Raw genomic sequence first — 17,951 nt, forward strand, 5'->3', positions numbered from 1 at the left:
TCAGGTATCCACAGCTTAAGGGTCCCACAGGAAAATCTCACTTGCATTGGCCCAGAATATATACTCAAGTGTGTAAATATGAATGAAATGGATTTTGCAGAGATTTTTAGAGTCCGTGGACTAAGCCTCTTGGACTAAGAGTTACAGACAATAGGCTACCTAAGCAGGTAAAGTATAGAAACCAATCTCTGAAGCAATCTTGACAAGCAAGTGGTGTCCAAGTGCTGACATCTGGGTGAAAAACTCCCATGAACTGGGAAGGAAACTTCTTCCCTAAGTTAATGACTTTAATATGCTTCTCTACATTAGGTGGAAATAACTGACTTTAACCCTCAAAAAAACCAATTTTTTTAATAAGCTAAGGTTTCTCAATTGTGAAAATTTTCAAAAACTTACCTTTACACTCGCCTTCTGTAAACTGATTCTTGATTGAAAAAGACTAAGTTTAGATCTATAATAAAACAGAAAATAGTATGTTTAATAAAATTATAAAATTACATATAAAACTTATTAAGTATTATAATTCCAAACTTTTTTTAAAATGACACTTTCCACAACACTATTAAAGAGTACTAACAAACGGAAAACCGACAGCAATGATTATTTTCCTTTATTTTACTACAGGAAGAATATTGTAGTGCAACAGAAAATATTGGGATATTTAATAAAAATATCCTGAATGACAAAAATACAATTTGACAAATCCAATATATTGGTATCTCTTAATAAACAAGAGTCATCAAACTACAGTTTATTTCCATTATCATACAATTACACACACTTTAGTTCCTATAAGAAAGTTTAAGGATGCCTAGGGATGACCAATCTATGGAGGCAAAACTTAGGCTTTCAGCGCCGTGGGCAATATTCTGTAACACCTGCAGTGCAATCTACAGCATGATATTACCGGGCTCTTGAAAGTCCTTAATTCCATTTTTTTCTCCCATGAAAAGTCCACTGTTAATACAGTATTTGAATACAGTGAGAAAGTCCTTGTTCTCTCTGCCCTATATGATTTTGTTCTATTCAATCTTCTCCCATTCTGGTGTTCTTATTTCTCTCAATCCCTTTTGGTTTGGGAAGGAAACAATAATCTAACAAAATGCTGGTTTTACCCAAACAACTAGAGATAACCAGAAGAAGAAAGTCAACAAACACTAAGGAATAACCAACACCCCCACAACCAGTGACTTTTGAGGCGGCAATGTTTGTCTCGACTGCAGTGTTATGGTGACTGCCATGGGAGAACTCAGGGCATGTGCTGAATGCTATGTCATAATACGAAGTCAAGTTGCAGACCACCTGGGAACGGAAGGCGCAGCAAGCCAGTCTCTGCACAGCAAATGTAAGGAGGAGAGCAAAAGCAGTCTATGATCTTTCTAACAAAAGAGAAACATTCAGGGACGTACACATACGCATCCTAACTACTTCCCCAGTGTTTAAAAAAAAATAAGGTCCACGATTTTCCTGTTATTTTCTATCTTGCCATATTCATATTTCCTAGGGTTTTGCCTGTTTTTATTAATCAGATTGTTATTCATTTTGATTTAAGAAAGCAAAGGCCTGGGGCGCCTGGGTGGCTTGGTCGGTTAAGCATCCGACTTCAGCTCAGGTCATGATCTCACGGTCCGTGAGTTCGAGCCCCACGTCGGGCTCTGTGCTGACAGCTCAGAGCCTGGAGCCTGTTTCAGATTCTGTGTCTCCCTCTCTCTCTGCCCCTCCCCTGTTCATGCTCTGTCTCTGTCTCTGTCTCAAAAATAAATGTTAAAAAAAAAAAAAAAAAAAGAAAGCAAAGGCCACAAGCTTTAAAATTTGGACAGCCTGTTCAAGGCTAAAAAAGACTAGGGTATTCTTGATTCTCCTTTTTTATTGTAGTCATTATCCAAATAGTCTGAGTTGCACCTGGATTTTCCAAAATAAGGTTTTAAGTTTCTAGTTTCTGCTTCATTTGCTAATTTTCATATAATTCTTGTGTGGAACTTAAGAAGGTATTAGTAATAGAATAATACAGTTCCTGGGGCGCCTGGGTGGCTCAGTCAGTTAAACATCTGACTTCAGCTCAGGTCATGATCTCACGGTTTGTGGGTTTGAGCCCCACATCAGGCTCTGTGCTGACAGCCTGGAGCATGGAGTCTGCTTTGGATTCTATGTCTCCCTCTCTCTCTGCCCCCCAACCCCTGCTTGTGATCTCTCTCTCTCTCCTTCAAAAATAAACATTAAAAAAAAAAAGAAAAAACAGTTCCTGTGCTCAAAGATTATGATCTATAAAAAATAAGATATATATGAATGGTGAATTGTATTGCACACTCCTCTTCATCATCTACTTCCAAATGTTAATTAATGCTCCTTAGGGTCTCAAACTCAATTTCTCATCTAATATAGGATTTCAACCCTATAGCTATCATCTGATAGGCAATCAACCCTGATAGGCAATCATCTGATAGGCCCTATTCTCATCTGAGAGTTAGATACGTGACCCCCTACCAAATTTATTCACCTCAGAGTCCTACAGGCTCTTCAGAACCTACACATCCAAAATGGAACTCATCCTTCCCTTCCCTCTTCCTTGTGTGCTCTCTCCTAATGTGCACATCTTACTGTCAAATCACCTACCAAAACTACATACAGTCTAGTTTTCACTTCCCCTTTCTGATATTCCTTCCCATCTTCTTCAAGATTCTGTCCAAATACCACTTCTTCTATAAAGGTTTCCTTTTTCATGAGGCAAAATTAATCTATTTTCTAGGCTTACAAAACAGTGTTTTCATACAATTACAGCAAATATGTTACTGAGTGACATGAGGCACTTAATTTCTTTCAATTTGCTGTGAATAAACAAGTCATAAAGTTACTTTTAAACACAGTTGTCTTTAATTCTAGGCTTTAAATTTCTTAAGGATGCAAAGCTTATCTTACTCATCTTTATACTCACAGCACCCAATATAATTATTCAATAAACGTTTAGTGAGTGAATGAAGATAAAGAAACATTTCTTACTCTGTAGTTGAATGAATTTTCCAGAGAAGTTACACACTGAGATAAAATGTCTTATATACTACAATCCCTTTGAATTTGGGCCATATTAGAAGGCAGTTTCTTGAGATCAGCATCTGTGAATTAGACCCTGTCAAATCTAGACTTCTTAGGAATAGCCTTGCAATTGTCCTCATTTACACTCTGTGGCCCTTGGCTAAAGTAGGTATTTACATATGCTCTACAAATCTCTCAACTCTCTGTTCTAGAATCCTGAGAGTTTTAAAAAACAAATTCCTAAAAACCACTAGGAGAGGAAATTCCTATTAGAGATTATCTAATTTAAAATCTTCAGGTCTTATTGGGAAGATGGGTTCATTGACTCTACGAAAGTATGGGAAATATTTGTATGCTCACAAAAATAAAATCATACAGACAATAAACCAAATTAGGGAAATATTAAATAGGTTTTCCAGTAACATTAAGTATTTCATGAGTATTCGTCTACCATACTTTGGTACTACATAAACTTTCAAGGATACACTAAATTTTCACAAGAGGGTTATGAGATTGCTTAACTTCCTGCTGATAAAAGCATATTAACGAACCTCACCCACTAGTTGCTAGTCTGTACAAGTGTTCATAACCCTTCTGATTTCATGATTGGGAGTTCAGAGTCCCAGATTTTGCATTAAACGGGAGTCTCAGCTCTCCTCACAGACCTCTTTAGAGTACCATTCTATGACACAGGTTTATTTTTTCTCAAAAACTTTTTATCTTTCCTCAACTTGTCATAGCAAAAATCTCTACTGCTTGTTTTAGATCTCTTTTTTATTACCAACTGCCAGTTCCTTCTGTACCAAATGCCAGTTTCTTTTTTTCCTAATTATTCCCAAAATCAAGGACTTATAAGTCACATATATTAAGAGTAAAATTCACACAGTTGCTAAAGCACATTAAAAAAGTGTATGTATTAGAATTTCACATAAGAGAGAAACTGTGCTTGAGTCAGGGTTTCTATACTGAGGTTAGTGCTCTTATATATTTGACATGTCCAAGGTCCTTCAATGGCATGCTAAGGATCAGGGATTTCCAAATACAACTGATTTAGAGTCTAGCATGAAAAAAATGAAGCTCTTAAATCCTGATACTCAGATACCACAGCAACTTCAACAGGCTTTTGCTAAGCTTTCGATACCATGTTCATTTGTCTTCTTTCCTTTCCATAATTCAATTGAACGTGAAACTGACTGATCAAACATTCTCTTATTGCTATATTAATTGAAATGAGATCAGCCAATATGAAAGAAAAATTTGAAAGTATGTAACATTTATAGGTCAGACGAAACCAAGATAACCTGAGAATGAGTCTATGCCCTATATTAATAGAAAACAAAGTACTGGCAAAAATAACATTTATTTGCATAATTACTTTTTCAGAAATGCTAAAACACATACTTTGCCTCGATGTCAGCTTTCTCCCGTACTGCATGAGCCATCTGTTCAGTCTCAAAGTACTTCTTTTTGCCTTTAGCTAAATCTTTCACCGTCTCTTGTAATTCAGTTTGGATCTTCGTCAACTGGTCCACACACTGTAAAATACAAAGTACAATTATTATGATATTAGTTTTCAGGCTTACCAAAAATGAATTTGTCCTAAGGACTATGCACCATGCCCTCAGGATGGAAACCCAGGAGAAAAATCAGCACTTTAGTCTCCGTCAAATTGTAAATTAAAATCCAGTGAACAGCTGGTACTCCCATCTCAAGTAAGGTATTGAATATTGTATTGTCCCAGTTTGCTTAACAACTCTGCTTTGAGAAATAACCACAGTGCCACTGATGACTGACAGTAATGTAAAGCAAAAGAAAAGCAACAATGAAAATGCTTTTATTATTGGAGATTTCATGGCAATAAAGGCAAAAGAACAAAGCAATTCTGTATTTCTTCATAATTCTTGCACAGGGGCCATACTAATCTTCTCTGTATCATTCCAATTTTAGTATATGTGCTGCCAAAGTGAGCACTCTTCATAATCTTAATAAAGTCTCTACATGTTTGGGAAACTGACGGTGCAAAGGTAGTGAAGAATTCTACTCTGGGAAAGAAGGAATGAAATCTGACAAGTCTGACATTAAGTCCGAGATGAAGAAGAGAAGCAAGAAACCTGGGTACCACATAACAGTTACTACTCAAAATTACTGCCAGCTCAATTCTTTGGATACACCTATACACTCTGAGAGAAGGGACAGACATAATTAACTCGAAGAAATGTTTAATCAATAAATTTTTATAACACAATTGGGCCAAAGTAACATTGCTTTGGAACTCTTCTGGATATCCAAAGGGGAAACATTTTTCCCAGTTTGAAACAAAGCACTGAAAAGTTTTGCCAGCCTGAGACAAATTTAGGGAAGCTCTCACTGAAAAACTTCTGAGCCTGAAATAGTATTTAGTGGAGACTGACAAAAAAACTCAGCAAAGTAGGAGGAGATATTGGTGAGGGACTATTGTGCCAGGCTGAACAGCATGGAGTAGATAGAGCAAGGACACTGGAATAGCATAGATAAAGCACAAACTTACACATGTGACATATAGGCTAGAGTTTCCCAGAAATTATTAGGTGTTAAAGAAAGGGACAACTTTGGGGTGACTGGGTGGCTCAGACAGTTGAGTGTCCAACTTCAGCTCAGGTCATGATCTCACGGTTCATAGGTTCGAGCCCTGCATCAGGCTCTGTGTTGACAGCTCAGAGCCTGGAGCCTGCTTTGGATTCTGTGTGTGTCTCTCTTTCTCTGCCGCTCCCCCCCCCCCTTGTGCTCTCTCTTGAAAATAAATAAACCAATATTAAAAAAATAAAAAGGCACTACTTTACAGAAAGTGCAAAACCTGGAAGGTTCTCTATGGGCATATTTACTGAGCACTTATCAAGTGTCAGGCTGTGAATAAAGGGTTAAAAAGCCACCTCTTTCTCCTCTGCATGAAAACTGGACCCTTGCTTAACTTTCTAGGTCTCTGTTTCAACAGAAACCTGATGAAGACACAATGTCAACTGTGTTATTTGGTAACACTGCTTATGAACCTGACAGGCAAACTGCATCAAAGTACAAATGAACTATAAATATCTGGTGGAGAAGCGCTGGCTTTAGGCTTTTTTGAGTATCGTAATTCCTGTGTCTGGATGTGTCCTTCTCATAGACTTTGGAAGCTCTGTCTGTAAAGTTGTCATGAGAGCTTTTAGTCTCCTTTAGGGCCTGTGGCTACCCCTGTACATTCTCTCTCATTCTCTTGCCCTAGATCTCTTACCTGAGGAACCAAACAGAATAACCGTGGTTGGCTATGTAGACTGAGACATACACCAGTGAAAGAACTAAATACTAGCACTAGATGCTGCCCTGCTGGTTAACTGTGTTCCCTGTTCTAATGTCCTTCTAAGTTAACCTCATACCAGGTATGGCCTACAATAATCATGACAGTCTCAATGTTTCGTTAAACTTAAGAAGACTCCCTATGGGCACATAGGCAGAATGCACTAAGTTTAGTACTTTATAAATATTATCACATTTACTCTTCCAAATGACTCTGGTAAAAGTGTTCATACTAGTCCTATTTTAGGATAAGGAAATAGACTTAAAGTGGTTAAACAATTTACCCAAAGTCATAAAGTGAGAAAGTGATGCTATCATTTACCATGTTAATCCATTATAGTACCTACCCCAGTTTTGTGACAACTCATGTAGAGATACTTTATCTTAAAATAGTAAGCTTTAAAAAAATTGATATGTAATCCACATACCACAAAATTCATCCTTTAAAAGTATACAATTTGGTGGGTTTTAGTATATTTATAAGGTTGTACAACCATTTACCACTGTCTAATTCCAGAACATTTCATCACCCAAAAAAGAAACCCCATACCGATTAGCAGTCACTCCTCGTTTTCCCCTATCCCTAGTCCCTGGAAACCACTAATCTACTTTCTGTCTCTATGAATTTCCTGCATTTCATTTATCAATGGAATCATGTAACTATGTGGTCTTATATGTCCTAAGTCCTCACATAATGTATTTAGGGTTCATCTATGTTGTATCATGTATTATTTCTCCATTTCTTTTTATGGCTGAATAATATTTCATTTTATAGATACACTAAAATAGTAAGCTTTTATCTTGTAGAAAAAATCTGTCTTTCCCTTTAATTTTTAATAGTCCTTATCATAAATAAACCTCTTGTTTATTTATTTACTTTGAGAGAGAGCGTGCATGTGCATGTGCATGAAAGGGAAAGGGGCAGAGAGAGAGAGACTTCCAAGCAGGTTCTGTGCAACCTGACAGGAGGCTCAAACTCACAAACTGTGAGATCATGACCTGAACTGAAATAAAGAGTTGGATATTTAACTGACTGGATTACCCAGCACCTCAACAAACCTCTTGTAAGAGCATGCAGCTCTTGATCTTGGGATCATGAGTTTGGGCCCGTGTTGGGCATAGATTTACATACATACATACATACATACATACATACATACATACATACAAATAAAAATAAGAACCAAAAACTGGGGCATGGTCTGAAAACCATGTTTAATGGGAAAATGAGACAGATTATTTAAAAGAGGAGTCAGGTATAAGGCATTTATAACCAAAATGTTCATCCAAAACAATAGAGCTTGACACCTCAGAAAAACTAATCAATGAAGGGAAGCTTAAGAATCGTGTGGTGATTTATATGCACGGAAAGGGTCTGCTAAGTTGAACATTTCGAGAGGAAACTAAACTCAGTTGGTCAAAGCTTTTCATGTGGATTGCACATCATGTGGCTAGGATATCAGTATATTCACACAAATGAACACCATGGGTACATGAGAACATATGTGCGTACACGTGCACAGACCCACACACAGCCACTCTCTGCTCATATGCCTACCCTTCGAAGGATAAGATGTATCTCTTAGACCTGATTACTTAATTCATCTTCATCTATAAAAGGCTACCAATTAAATTACTTTCTCTATATGTGACAATATCAGGGGGACCTTATGATAGTTCATATCTTTGAAAGGATTTCTCAAAAATCTCATCAGAAAACTCAGGGTGATTCTATTCTTGTTTTTTCTTTCCCTTTACATAAGTTTCTAAGATACTGTTCATCAAATAATATTAGATAGATAGCCCATGTGTACAATGAAGAGATCTTTTATGATCTATTCTTCCCTAGCATTCAGTAAATCCTTAACCAAATGTCTTCCATCACCAAAATGAACTGTTTGAAGTCAGAGTAATCTGAGTTTTTGTCAAATGAAAGTGCTCCGCACACAGCAAAACAAGGACATACCTCATTTCGTTGCACTTTGCTTTCCTGCGCTGCAGATATTGCATTTTTTACGAATTGAAGATTCAAGACTTTAGTGGAAGAACTGTAGATGTGGTGGAAATAGCAAGAGAACTAGAATTTGAAGTAGAGCCTGAAGATGTGTCTGAATTGTTGCAATCTCATGATAAAACTTGAATAGATGGGGAACTACTTCTTATGGATGAGCAAAGACAGTGGTTTCTCGAGAAGGAATCTACTCCTGGTGAAGACTGTTGAAATGACAATTTAGAATACTACATAATTTTAGTTGATAAAGCAGCAGCAGTGTTTGAGAGGATTGCCTCTAATTGTCAAAGAAGTTCTACTATAGGTAAAATGCTATCACACACCATCACATGCTGCAGAGAAATTGTGTGTGAAAGGAAGAGTCAATGGATGCAGCAAACTTCGTTGTCTTATTTTTTTTTAATGTTTATTTATTTTTGAGAGAGAGAGAGAGAGAGAGAGAGAGAGAGAGAGAGAGAGAGAGAGAATGAGCATGAGCAGGGGAGGGGCAAAGAGAAAGAGGGAGGCACAGAATCTGAAGCAGGCTCCAGCCTCTGAGCTGTCAGCATAGAGTCTGATGTGGGGCTTGAACTCACGAGCTGTGAGATCATGACCTGAGCCGAAGTCAGATGCTTAACTGACTGAGCCACCCAGGGACCCCTTCGTTGTCTTATTTTAAGAAATTGCCACAGCCACACTAGCCTTCAGCAACCACCACCCTGATCATCAGCAGCCACCAACATCAGGGCAAAGACCCTCTATCAGCAATAAGATTATGACTCACTGAAAGTTCAGATGATAGATAGCATTTTTAGCAATAAAGTATTTTTAAATTAAGGTATGTACATTGTGTGTGTGGTTTTTTTTTTTTTTTAGACACAGCTACCACACACTTATAGCCTACAGTATAGGGTAAACATAACTTATATACACTGGGAAACCAAAAAATTCATTTGGCTCACTTTACTGCAATATTTGCTTTATTGTAGTGGTATGAAATCAACCCACAATGTTTTTGAGATATGCCTGCACCAAAAATATTTGTTAAATACAAGTCATAAAACTTAATTTGCAAAGAAAAAGATTACCTAGGATTTCCTTTCCAAATTTAGATTAAATTTCTTCTTAGGAATCCAGTTTTCTGAGGGGACTAAGTTATATACTTAAAAAGAAGCTTACTTAATAATGCCTATATGTTAAGAAAAGACTTGGTATGGTATAAGCCCAGCTCTTTACCAAGAGTTATCAGCACTGAGCAGACACAGAAATGAATGTACAAGTTTACCTTAAGGATAAGGTATTATATAAAATGGTGAAAAACTTGGATACTAGAATTCTAGTGAAGAAATTAAAAGTATGATACCTAAGTATGACACAGATCTTAGAATAAGATATACTTGGCAATAACTTGAAGAGAGGAATAAAAATAAAATAGCAACTTGAGCCAATATATTAAAGTCCCACAAATCAGTAGATTCTCTAACCCAGTAGTCATGTCCTAGAAATTCATGTTAAGGAAGTAACTTCAAAGAAAAAGTTAATTTTTATTGCAGACTTAGCGGTAATGTCCAAAAACAAAGGTATGATTAAATAAAGTAGAATAAATAAAAAATTCATTCAGAAATTAAAAATAGTAAACACAAAGATTGCATAGAAACATGAACAATTAATTAGGAAATAGAATGAAGAAAATGGGATATGCTAAAAAATGATCAATGTATTAATCGTAACTATTGCAAAAACTAAGAAGATAAAAGGAGTAAGATAATTAAGTAGTCTACTAAGGTAAAGGAATTATATGTATTTTTCTGTAAACTTATTTAAGTATTAAAGTTCAAGCGTTTTTAGAAGATTGCATAGGATTTGGAATTAGGAAGCAGTATATTCAAGTTTCTGCTGTGTTATTTACTACTAAGTCTCTTTAACATTTTTTAGGCTGGGTTTTATCATTTGTAAAATAATAAGATTAATATACCTAACAAGTTGATAGGAAAATCAAATGAGACTATAATGGTATATGGTAGCAGTTTACAAACTCTAAAGTGTTATCCAAATGTAAATCCCAACTATTTCAAAGAAACATAAACTCTAGTTTGCATGAGAAAGATATGAACTAAAGTATTACTAATAATTAATACAATGATGGATGTTAACTGGACTTCTGGACTTAGTATGGCTATCATTTTGCAATATATATATAAACATCAAATCATTACATTATACACCTGAAATTCATGTTATGTGAATTATATCTCAATTTTTAAAAATGGCAAAAGTCTTAGATTATTATGGCTCTTGTTTTGTTTTATAAGCAAATGCCAGCATACAGAAAAACATTTTGAAAAAGCCATAATATTATTCTCATTATAATCACAATGGACAGACGTTTTATAATTGTAATATGGCTGAATTTACCCCCACGTCTTAGAAAACTGACAAAATAGAGAAAATTTTTAAAAGAACATGACCATTAAAATGTTACTGAGGGAAAACAAAATTGGCTGTGATAATGACAAAACAAGTTGTTTCAGACTACCTTCTTCTAGTCTGGAAATTGTAAAAGTTGGACAAAACAGGTTTTTAAAAGATACCAGCACTAAAGAACAATAATACACTGGACTTACAGATCTATGATATATGGAAGAAGGGAAGCCCAGCTAGGTAAGCTCTACATTTAAGGTGATTTTTTTTCTTAGGGCATTTGTCCAATCAGGGTACAGAGAAACAGGCAATCTCATTAGATTAAGGAAATAGAGGTCGGAGTTTAAGGATGCTACAAGAGGAAAAACTTGAGAGGCTAAATTCTGGAAAGAAGGGTGCTACAGAGAAGCAAGCCCAAAGATCTGTATGCAATTTCCCCGAGTCATCAGTTAACTTCTAAGTGGCATGTATGGGGTAAAATCCCAAGAAATCCAGTAAAGAAGAGCAGCTGAAAGGCTAATAAGCTGAGCAAGTACCAGAGGATCAGAACAGCTACATGATGTTGAGAAGACAGAGGTTAGAGTCAAGTCTTGTCAAAGTAGAAGGGTTTTGGTAGGCACCCTATACCAAAATATGGACAATGGTGAAACAGAACAGCCCTAAGAAAGGCTAAAACCAGACCCTAACAGGATCAAGGTGATCTGACAGTATTCTATCTGCCTGCTAGAAAATTTAACTCTCTTTGGAAATAAAAAACATATTCCAGAGCCTCTATAATTTTTATTCACAATGTCCAGCATTATGAGGCATAACCAAAACCCAAGAAAAACAGTAAATGATAAAAAAAAGGCCTTGGGTGCCTGGGTGGCTCAGTCAGTTAAGTGTCTGACTCTTGATTTTGGTTCAGGTCATGGTGTCACCGTTCATGGGATTGAGCCCCATATTGGGCTCTGCACTGACAGTACAGAGCCACTCACACTCTATTTCTCTCAAAATAAATAAATAAACTTTAAAAAAAAAAAAAAAAAAAAAAAAAAAGGAGACCTATAGTGATTTCGACAGTGGAATCATGAACCAGAGATCAGGAGTAACCTATTTAAGAGAATAAAGGAAAAACATGGAGAACAACTTCACCAGAAACACAGAATTGGTTTTTAAAAAATAAAATAAAAATTCTAGAACTGAAAAATACATTAAGACTCCAAAATATGTTTTAAAAGCAGATTGGAAATAGCTTAAAACAGAATATTAATGAACTGTAAGACACTGGTAGAAAATACTCAGACTGAAGTACAGAAAGAAAAAAAAGATGGAAATAGAGAAAATGCATAAAAAGTACAAATGTCATACGAATAAATTCAAAAGGTCTGACAGCACAAAAGTTATAATGGGGAGGCAAATGGAATTACACTGTTGGAAGATTTTTATATTGTGTATAAGGTAGTAAATACTAATTCCAGGTAAACTTTATTAAATTAATTGAAAGTTTGGAGAATAGTATAAGTACCAATTCCAGATAAACTGGACTAAGTCAGGGAGGCATACTGGAGTCTCTAAGGTAACTAGTAAAAGAATAATACAAAATTATAAAATTAAAAAGCTAATAGTAGAGCAAAACTTGATAATAAAAAAAATACAAGTGCAGTGCCTAGCTAGCTCAGACAGTAGAGCACGTGACTCTTGATCTCTAGTTCATGAGTTTAAGCACCATGTTGGGAGTAGAGATTACTTTTAAAAAAAGAAAAGAAAAATGTGAGATTGTTCAATGTCACTAATCATCTGGAAAATGCGAGTCAAAACCACAGTGAGATACTTCATACCTTCTAGGATAGTTATTACATACATATAAAAAAAAAACCCAAAAGATAATAACCATTGGTGAAGTTATGGAGAAACACGAACCCTTATACACAGCTGGGAATGCAAAATGGTGCAATAAGGAAAACAGCATGGCAGTTTCTCAAAAAATTAAAAATAGAACTACTATATGATCCAGCAATCCCACTTCTGAGTATTTATCCACAATAATTGAAATCAGGATCTCAAAGAGATATTAGCACCCCATGTTCACAGCAGCACTATTCACAAAAGCCAAAGTAAGGAACAATCAAAGTATTGAGCAATGCATGAATGTATAAAAAATGTAGCATATACTAATAGTGGAGTATTATTCAGCCTTAAAAAGGAATGAAATCCTACAATATGCAACAACATAGATGAACTGCAAGACATTACCCTAAATGAAATAAGCCAGTCACAAAGGAACAAATATTGCATGATTCCACTTACAATGAAGTATCTAAAATAGTAAAACTCATGGAAGCAAAGAATAGAATTCTGGTCAGCAGGGGCTGGAAGAAGAGGAAAGAAAGAACTGCTAACCAACCAAAATTTCAGTTATACTAAATGAGTAAACCCAAGATTAGCTGTATAACATTGTGCCTATAGATAACAATACTGTATTGTAGACTTAAAAATCTGTTAAGAAGGTAGATCTCATGTTAACTGTTATCACACTAAAGTTAAAAAAAAAAGAAGAAATGAAAAATACACAATTAATCCAAAAGGCAAAAAAAAAAAAAAATGGGGGAAAGGTTAGAGAAGCAAAGGAAAAAGAATAGATCATCTATTTATCCTATATGGAGTCAATTTGTTGTAAAGCTTGGGAAGTACAATTGGAGAAGCCAACTACAGTGGCTATCTGTTGTTTTGCTTGCTCTGTCTTTATTTCCATGGTTTTTCCTTTGGAAATCCATCTCAATTTTCTTTTGGAAAATTATCTTTCCCCATTTTTAGTACATATAGTTTACATGAGGACTGTAAACCCCAATGTGGGGGTCTTGGTAACCCAAGACAGGCCAATGAGCCTCAATTTGGGAAGTTTCGTTGGAACTTTTGGGAAAATGCAAAGTGAGGGATTGCTAGCTATAAGATTTATAAATCCTTCATTTGGGGGCCACCATGTGGAGAGCTGCTAAAGAATGAAGCCTTTATGGGAATGCAAGCTGGTGCAGCCACTCTGGAAAACAGTATGGAGGGTCCTCAAAAAACTAAAAATAGAACTACCCTACGACCCAGCAATTGCACTACTAGGAATTTATCCACGGGATACAGGTGTGCTGTTTCGAAGGGACACATGCACCCCCATATTTATAGCAGCACTATCAACAATAGCCAAAGTATGGAAAGAGCCCAAATATCCATTGATGGATAAATGGATAAAGAAAATGCGGTATATATACACAATGGAGTATTACTCAGCAATCAAAAAGAATGAAACCTTGCCATTTGTAACTATGTGGATGGAACTGGAGGGTATTATGCTAAGTGAAATTAGTCAGAGAAAGACAAAAATCATATGACTTCACTCATATGAGGACTTTAAGAGACAAAACAGAAGAACATAGGGGAAGGGAAACAAAAATAATATAAAAACAGGGAGGGGGACAAAACAGAAGAGACGCATAAATATGGAAAACAGGGTTACTGGAGGGGTTGTCGGGGGGTGGGCTAAATGGGTAAGGGGCATTAAGAAATCTACTCCTGAAATCGTTGTTGTACTATATGCTAACTAATTTGGATGTAGATTAAAAAAAATAAAAAACAAAATTAAAAAAAAAAAAAGAATGAAGCCTTCAGGGGAAAACAGACCTACTAGATGGAAAGAAGGACTGAATTCTAATACCATCATTTAACCATCTGATCCACCCCTGGAATTTTCAGTTATCCAAGCTAATACATTATTTTCTTGGCTTAAACTAGTTTGAAGTAGGTTTCTGTCGTCTGTAATCTCAGAGTTGTAAAGGGTACACCTAATATGTACCTAACGTCCAACAACTGCTTAGATGGAACATAAACACCATTTTTTTCCAGCTATAATATAATATAATTCACAGATAAGAGGACTTGTCAAATCTCATCAAACATTCTCTGCCCAGGAACGCTGGTTAAATTCGGGACAGAGACTATTCTCCCAATGGAAGAGGAACTCTTTCAAAATATTCTGATATTGAGAAAAGTAGAATTTTCCAGTAATTCAATTAGATCTGGTCAATGCATTTGCTATGTGAAACGCAGTATTTCCTCCCAGTTAGGAAATTACGCTAGTATAAATTCTCTGCCTCTATCTTCTACCCTCTCTCTGCATACATGTATGTGTTTTATACATACATACATGTATACATATATATACACACACACAACACATATTTTCACAACTCAAAAGCATTGTTTGGTCAGTGGTTATGTAATTTTGAAAAGGTAATTTTGAGCTAAAAAAAGGCATTCCTATACAGATATGTTAAAACCAACTGATATTACACAAGTGCTTGAAAGAGATGAAAATTTTATATAAACACAAAATACATTTAACATACTGATTTTATGCTACAAATATCATCGTTGGCAAACAAGGAAAATTAGTTTTTTAGATTTTGTAAAACAATTTTGAAAATCCAAATGATAATTAGAATTAAAACACTGGATGGTTTTTGAATGACTATTTCCTTAAATGATTACTTTAATATTTTTTAAAGCATTGATACTTCCATAGGAATAATTTAATTACTTATTAGGCATCATAATAATTTGTATTTGTAACTCTATCTCCAAAAAAGGATACAATTCAATCAACTACCTTCAATAGCAAGCACTTCATAAACATATTTAATAGTGATTTTTTTCTATGAATTTTTGATTTCTGTATAATCAAAGAAGTAGATCTATTTGAAAACTTTAATTTTATATAACCTATATAATTAAACTTTAGAGTACACCATTTTTGGTAATAAGTGTTCATATTAGGTGAAAAATAAGAAAATAAGTTTCACATATTTGGTCAAAATGTGTCAACTTCCTTTAAATTATTATGCAAAATGACTCAAGTTAAAACCAAGATGAATTTTTTCAAGACTTAGTGGGATTAATAACATTTAACTACTTTATTATACACTGAACTATAACAATATTGTACAACTAAGTAAATCTATTTACTTGAAATAGGATGAAAAGTGGTATTTGTAAGAAGTATTCATTGACCTTTTCAAAATATCCAGATTCAAATTATACTCACTTTTGTCAGTTAATAAAACACAGCAGTTAGAAAGAATATGATGAAATAAAAAAATCCTAGTAACATGTTGAAATCAAAAAGTCCATGTTGAAATCAGAAATATTTGTGACCATATAGAAAAGCTCAAGGTGTTAAATGCAATTTAACATAACCTTACAGATTACAAATGGAGCACTTAGATATTAAAATGCATATAAGAAAAGAATAGAAACAATACCCTTTTTAGTTGTTGTTCTTTTAAGCTTCTCACTGTCCTTGCAGGCTCAGAAATGAAGTTTTTATAGTTTTCACATATATTGATCCGAGACTGGGCTACCTGCATTGTTCCCTCAAGAAAAGATTTCCAAACAGGATACATGCTCCTAAATTCAAAGAGGGACAGAAAAGTATTAGGCAGGGAAAAGGAAAAAAGTTGGCTAACCTTATGCTTACTGGCTAGCACTGTGAAACAGAATGGATGTTTTCTTTATAGTTGAAAGTGTATTTATAGTGGTTTATATATATAGGTAGTAAAATTTTTATCATATAAAGGGAGAAACACAACATATACTTTATTCCTTTATATCTCTGCAATGACTATCTTGATTCATTAGCTATTCTTGGTAATGGAGTAAAGGATTGCAATTCCAGACAAAGCTAATGCTATAAAAATTAGTGAATTCAGACTGTCCAGACCTTTCGCTGTCTCGGGGTCATCATTATGGATATCAAGTTTCATTATTTAATTAAGATATTTTCCTAATTTTAGAGATGGGGTAACTGAGCAAGCCTTAGACAGATTTAGAAAATCACCCTAGATCACAAAAGAGTGTGGTAGTACTGAGATATAGATGAAGGTTGAGTACCTCTAAAGTACATTCTCTTTCAACTACATCATATTATTCTCTTACATAAATTGATATAGCTGGAAAAAAATCATAAACAATTGCTTACATACTTGAGAAGTCTATTTCTCTGACAAAAGAGTTCTATGGTAGCAATGTTCTACATCTGTTTCTGTGTTGTAACAATGCTTAGCCAGCATCCTATTGTGGCTTGGAATCATTCCAAGCAATTCCCATCACCTTTACTTGATAAATGTGCTCAGCAATCTCTTGGGAAATTCAAAGAATTATTCATCTTTTGCTTTTTGTAGCTAATGTCCTTTTCAAAGCTTCTCTTCTACTTTGCTAATTCCTTAGTCAGTTCTAGTATGCACCTGCACTAGTTAAACATATTTTATAACTTATCATAACAATGGAGGGTACTTTGTTTTTAAAAAATGAGATGCTTGCACTGATGGATTATAATATTCATCTCCTAAGAATTTCCTTCTTGTGCCACATGGATTTTCTACTATAGCAATGTATGATACCTTGTGCTACATAAATGCTACTACTTAGAACTAAAAAAACCTTGGGGTGCCTGGGTGGCTCAGTTAGTTAAATGTCTGTCCAACTCTTGATTTTGGCTCAGGTCATGATCTCACATTCCTAAGATCGAGCCCCACACTGAGCAGAGAGAGAGCCTGCTTAGGATTTTCTCTCTCTCTCTCTCTCTCTGTGCCCCTCCCAGCCCATGTGCGTGCATGCTCTGTGTCTCATAAATAAGTTAAACAATAAAAGAACTAAAAAACATTGTAACTATATTTTTCAAATAAGGAAATGATTAGTTTATATAGTGGATTAGGTTTTGTAATACATCAAATGAATTAGTTTAGATGGAAATATTCTTTTATTTAACCAGAAGTATATCACATTCCCTTTGGAAAAAAGATTCAGTGTATGGTGCCAGCAAAAGCTGTCAACACAAAAGCAAAATGAATATGAGATGGTGGATGTTAACTAAACCTATTGTGGTAATCATTTCACAGTATATGTAAATCAAACCATCAAGCTGTATACCTTAAACTTACAGTGATATATGTCAATTATTTTTCAATAAAGCTGGGGAAAAAAACCAGCAAAATTAAAGTTGCCCATAGCCTGCATGACAACTGATGGAACCTGGGATGTAAACTCACCACAGCCCCTCCTAAACAGTCCAAACTGTTCAGAGAATGCAGAGAGAAAAATTCAGTACTATGCTTTGTAGTTATTAATTTGCACTTAAAATACATTTTAAAATCATAATTAAAATGAGAAAGAA

At 35.1% G+C, this 17,951-nt stretch overlaps 1 protein-coding gene and 1 non-coding gene across 8 annotated transcripts in view; both read right to left on the reverse strand.

The window, feature by feature from the left end:
• FCHSD2 (FCH and double SH3 domains 2) overlaps positions 1–17,951 on the reverse strand; it is a 294,180-nt gene that overhangs the window by 122,835 nt on the left and 153,394 nt on the right. For all 7 annotated transcript variants that reach the window (XM_027039763.2, XM_053203647.1, XM_027039764.2 and 4 more), the window contains 3 exons: positions 16,042–16,186; positions 4,432–4,565; positions 397–451 (listed from right to left, as the gene is read on the reverse strand). In XM_027039763.2, coding sequence (XP_026895564.1) covers positions 397–451; positions 4,432–4,565; positions 16,042–16,186 — 334 coding nt within the window. The remainder of the gene's footprint in view (positions 1–396; positions 452–4,431; positions 4,566–16,041; positions 16,187–17,951) is intronic.
• Positions 4,896–5,001, reverse strand: LOC113593821 (U6 spliceosomal RNA). Its single transcript, XR_003414185.2, has one exon. It is a non-coding gene; the product is annotated as a U6 spliceosomal RNA (small nuclear RNA).

This window comes from Acinonyx jubatus, chromosome D1 (assembly GCF_027475565.1).
Source record: "Acinonyx jubatus isolate Ajub_Pintada_27869175 chromosome D1, VMU_Ajub_asm_v1.0, whole genome shotgun sequence".
In the NCBI taxonomy this organism is placed as follows: domain Eukaryota; kingdom Metazoa; phylum Chordata; class Mammalia; order Carnivora; family Felidae; genus Acinonyx; species Acinonyx jubatus.